Source organism: Corvus cornix, chromosome 6 (genome assembly GCF_000738735.6).
Source record: "Corvus cornix cornix isolate S_Up_H32 chromosome 6, ASM73873v5, whole genome shotgun sequence".
Lineage (NCBI taxonomy): Eukaryota > Metazoa > Chordata > Aves > Passeriformes > Corvidae > Corvus > Corvus cornix.
The window spans coordinates 34,633,553-34,637,968 of record NC_046336.1 but is presented as its reverse complement, the minus strand read 5'-3'; the positions used below and the strand labels follow the sequence as shown (position 1 = coordinate 34,637,968).

At 68.0% G+C, this 4,416-nt stretch overlaps 1 protein-coding gene across 1 annotated transcript; it reads left to right on the top strand.

Moving 5' to 3' along the window:
• Positions 1–1,446: 1,446 nt before the first annotated feature.
• Positions 1,447–3,870, top strand: DKK1 (dickkopf WNT signaling pathway inhibitor 1). The gene is made up of 4 exons (XM_039554106.1): positions 1,447–1,647; positions 2,114–2,270; positions 2,357–2,467; positions 2,919–3,870. The coding sequence occupies exons 1-4, from the start codon at positions 1,456–1,458 to the stop codon at positions 3,167–3,169; spliced, it is 711 nt and encodes a 236-aa protein (XP_039410040.1). The 5' UTR covers positions 1,447–1,455; the 3' UTR covers positions 3,170–3,870.
• The last annotated feature ends 546 nt before the right edge of the window (positions 3,871–4,416 follow it).

Genomic DNA, 4,416 nt, shown 5'->3' with positions numbered 1-4,416 from the left:
AGGAGCAACGAAACATCCTCTCAGGAGGGAAAGGAATCTGGTAAGGGTCCAAGGAGCAGCTGGGAATCATCACCAATCGTTTTACGGGATGCAGCAATCGCAGGTCGAAGTCAATAATGCAATAAAAACCCCAGGGTGACGTGGCCCTCACCTGAAACTGCCAGGGGAACACCGGGATTTCGGGGCGAGGCGTGGTGCTCGTTACTCCGGGCTAAAAATAGGGAAGGCAGGAGGGGTGGCCGGGCTGTGCCGGGGATGTCGCCCGGCCGTGACTCAGCCGCTGCTGACAGCACCGGCCCGCCGTGCTCCCGAAACCTTCCCAGGCAATTATTAGCCCGGCCTGAGCTGTTCGGGGCTGGAACAGCTGATAGTGGATACCGGGACAGCGATACCGGGAGAGGGGGGGTGGCGTTAATTGCAGTAATTGCGGAATCCCCCACCCCGGGGGTTCTGGGGGCGCTGCTCCGGCTCGTCCGATTCTCATTTAAACCGAGCTTAGAAAAGGAATGAACGGGAGCACGGGGCCGCCACCGGGAAAAGCCGGGTTAATCAACGGCGGGTAATTAACGAAGGTTAATTACCGGACCGGGGAGGGGGGAGTGGGGCGCGATGGCGCGGCAGGACCGCCAGGGGGCGCCCTGGGGCCGCGCTGCCCCGACGGGGGGGGCGAGGGGGAATGGGGGGGAATGGGAAAGGAATGGGGGGGGAATGGGGGGAATGGGGGGGGGGCGACGCCTTTGATCTCGCCGCATCAAAGGGCCCGGAGCTCCCCCCCCACCGATGCTGCCCCCCCTCCGGCCCGGCTGGGGTCAGGGGAGTAGGGGGAGGACACCGAGAGTCCCATCGTGTGTCCCCCCCGTGTCCCCGCACACGTCCCGGCGCGGGGGGATGCGGAGCAGCCCCTCTCCCTTCCTGCAAGGCTGCGCTGGCGCCAGGAAGGACGCGGGGGAGGCGGCGGGGGGGAGACTTGGAGGAGACCAAAGGACCGACTCTGCCATCGGGGGAGGGCGGGGGGGCTCTCTGCACCCACAGCGGCTCCCACCCACTATGGGGGGTTGCATAAGGGGGAGTGTCCCCCCTTCCCTCTTCCCGGTCCCCTCCGTCGGGCGCGCCCAGCTGGAGACAGCGGCGGCGTCGGGGAGTGCGGAGCATCTGGCCGGGAACCGGGGCGGGGGATGCCGGGGGGGGGCGGGGGGATGGGGGGCTGCCCTGGCCCTTGCGAAACCCCCTCCCGACCAATGTGGGAGCCCTCGGGGCGGGGTGGGGGCGGTTTTGGGGGCTCGTGGGCACAGCCCCCCCGGGAACGCTTTGAAATCCCAGGCGGCGGGCCCCCCGCCCCGAGGGGGCGGGCAGGAGGCAGCCCCGGGGGTATAAAGGCGGCGGAGGAGCGCAGGAGCCGCTGCTCGCGGCTCGGTGCTGCTGCTCGGGGACTCAGCGGGCACGGGCGGCACCAGGATGCGGGGGCTGGTGGCGCTGCTGGCGGCGCTGAGCTGCGCGGCCCCGGCGGGGCGGGCGGCGGCTCCCGGGGGTGCCCTCAGCTCCAACGCCATCAAGGGACCCCCCCCGGGCGGGGCGGCCGAGGCCAGCGCCGCCCCCGCACCCCCTTTCGACGGCAGCAACAAGGCCCCGCCGGCCGCCACCCGGCAGGTAGGAGAGAGCACGGATGGAGCGGCGGGACAGCGGGAATAGAGGGCGGACGCACCGGGAATGTGGGGGGGAGACACATTTGGGATGAGAGGTGGGACTCCGGGGATGAGGACGCACACCGGGAGATGGAGTAGGGGGATACGGACGATGGAGGGGACACCGGGGAGGGGATGGAGGGGATCGAAGGGGAGGACGCAGCGCAGATGGATGGAGGGGGTGCCCCAGGGATGGAGGAGAGGGACACAGCGGGTGATGGGGACCCGCACGCGTATGGGGGATGGAGTGGGGGACACCTCGGGGATGGAGGGGACTCCGGGGACGGGGGGGACGTCCCGGGGGTGGAGGCGGGGAGGGACACACGGGAGATGGACGGAGCGGACGCGCCGGGGATTGGAGAGGGGGGGGACACACTCGGGGATGGGAGCGTCGGCCCCGCTGACCCCCCCGCCTCCTCTGTGCCCCCCAGCCTTTCCCGTGCGCCGAGGACGAGGACTGCGGCCCCGAGGAGTTCTGCGGGGGGGCGGCCCGCGGCGGGGGGGCCCCGCTGTGCCTCGGCTGCCGGCGGCGCCGCAAGCGCTGCCTGCGCGATGCCATGTGCTGCCCCGGCATGACCTGCAGCAACGGTGAGGGCAGGGCACACCTGCAGCTGGGGCCGCGGGAGGGGTCGGGGTCCCACGCGAGGCTGACAGCCGCCCCACTGCCCCCGCAGGTCTCTGCACGGCCCCGGAGCCGCCCCACGGAGCGGCCGAGCCGGAGGAGACGGGCACTGAGGCGCTGCCCCGACGGACGCCCGCGCCCGCCTGGCTACCCACTGCCAAAGGTGAGGCGTCCCTGCTGCCGTGACCCCGCTGTCCCGCCTGAGGCTGCCCATCCATCCCTGCTGTTCCCTGGGCACCAGTCCAGGCTGCGCCCCTGCTCTGCTGTCCCCTGGGATCTGGCCGGGAGCCCCATCCTGCATCTCTGTCCCCCGTGGGGATCAGTCCAGGATGCCCTTTCTGCTCCGCCATCCCCCATGGGGTGGGCCCGGGATGCTCCCCTTTCCCTCTTGTCCCCTGTGGAATCAGTCCGGGGTGCCCACCGAGCCCCACTGACCACAGGAGATAAACCGGGGATGCCCAGCCTGCCCGTGGGGTGGTTTGGGAGTGATCAATCTGTGGGATTGATCAATGTGGGATGCCCACCCTGTCCCATATCCCCTGTGAGCGACGCCTGCGATGCCCAGCCGGTGTCCCCCGCCCCCTCGCTGAGCATCCCCCGCTGTCCCCACGCAGGCGAGGAGGGCGACTTCTGCCTGCGCTCGTCGGACTGCGCGGCCGGGCTGTGCTGCGCCCGCCACTTCTGGTCCAAGATCTGCAAGCCGGTGCTGCGGGAGGGGCAGGTGTGCACCCGGCACCGGCGGAAAGGCGCCCACGGCCTGGAGATCTTCCAGCGCTGCCAGTGCGCCGAGGGGCTGGCGTGCCGCCTGCAGCGAGAGCACGGCCCCGCCGACGCGTCCCGCCTGCACACGTGCCAGCGGCACTGAGCGACACACGGACGGACGGGACGGACGGACGGGACGGACGCGGCAGACTCCGGCGCCGCCGGAGCGAAGGTTGTTTCTCAAGGGAACTTCTCCTAAGCGACTTCTTGCAGTACGTTACTGTGTTGTGAATACTCGAGCTGGCACTTAGCTGTACATAACGCCGGGACTTTAATGACTTTTCGTGAGTTATTTCGTGTTTCTCTGAGGGCGCTGCCGGGCGCTCTTCAAGCCGTGACTGTGACTTTGTACACACTGGGTTTTTCTTTCTGGCTCGAAGGGACGCCACCGTCTGTGTGCGAGCGAATAAACTCCTCTTTAAATTCACCCTGCCCGTGTGGGGCTGCCGGGATCCCTCCCGTGCTGCGGGAGGGAGGGAGGATGTGCCCGGGGGGAACCGAGACAGGGGCGGGGGTTCATCCCCAGCCCCCCTGGGAGAGGCTGCTGGGTCTGCACTGTTTATCCAGCTGCTCTTTAGGAATTCCGTGGTAGCCACTGATGCCCTCTGGCCACCAAACTGAGGATGGGCAGCGCGGCTGGGGCCCTGGGAAGGGCATCTGGCAGCAGAATCCCCCTCCCTGGTTTGGGAGGGAGGAGGGAATGAAGGGTCGCTGGAGGGGCTGTGCTGGACCAACCACGGGTGCTGCCGCTCTCGACCGCTCAACCCTTGCTCCGTGCACAATAAAGATTTATTTTTTCCTCCACTTTGCAGCTCGTTCCTGCGGCTTTTCACCCTTTTGGGATGGCGCGGAGGGAGGGAAAGCTGCGAGCACACGTTTTTTCCCCGCCCCTTCAGCTGCCCCCCTATTTCAGGTGGTTGTGAGTGTGGAGCGAGAGGGAAGCGTGGGGCTGCAGGTGCAGTGCTGGCCCCTGCCCGGCTGCCCTCAGCCTCCCTGCAGCCTGGGGAAGGGCTTTGGGGTGCAAACCCACGGTGGAGCCTTCCCTGGACACCCCTAAAGTGCTTTGCACCCCAGCCTGAACCCAGCACATCCCTGGGGGCTGCGAGGGCCGCGTGTAGGGGAGCATCCCTTCAGCGCTGCCTGCTCGTGGGTGTTTGGAGCCTTTGGGGTTGGTGCTGCCTCCTTTGGGCATTTAATTCCCTGGAGAACATGGGATTCTGGAATACCAGCCCCACTGCAGCTCTGCCAGGAGCCGGGTGGTGCTGAACCAAGGCCCCAGGCACAGAAAATGGAAAGGAGGGAGGAGACCCGGGAAGAGGCAAACGTTCAAGGGATCATTCCCAGCTGCCT

What these genes read in the sequence shown, in the direction of transcription:
- DKK1 (XM_039554106.1), top strand. Translation starts at nt 1,456, where the DNA reads ATGCGGGGGCTGGTGGCGCTGCTGGCGGCGCTGAGCTGCGCGGCCCCG. An exon ending in CGGCATGACCTGCAGCAACG is followed by an intron (nt 2,271 to 2,356) that starts GTGAGGGCAGGG and finishes CTGCCCCCGCAG; the next exon opens with GTCTCTGCACGGCCCCGGAG. An exon ending in CTGGCTACCCACTGCCAAAG is followed by an intron (nt 2,468 to 2,918) that starts GTGAGGCGTCCC and finishes GTCCCCACGCAG; the next exon opens with GCGAGGAGGGCGACTTCTGC.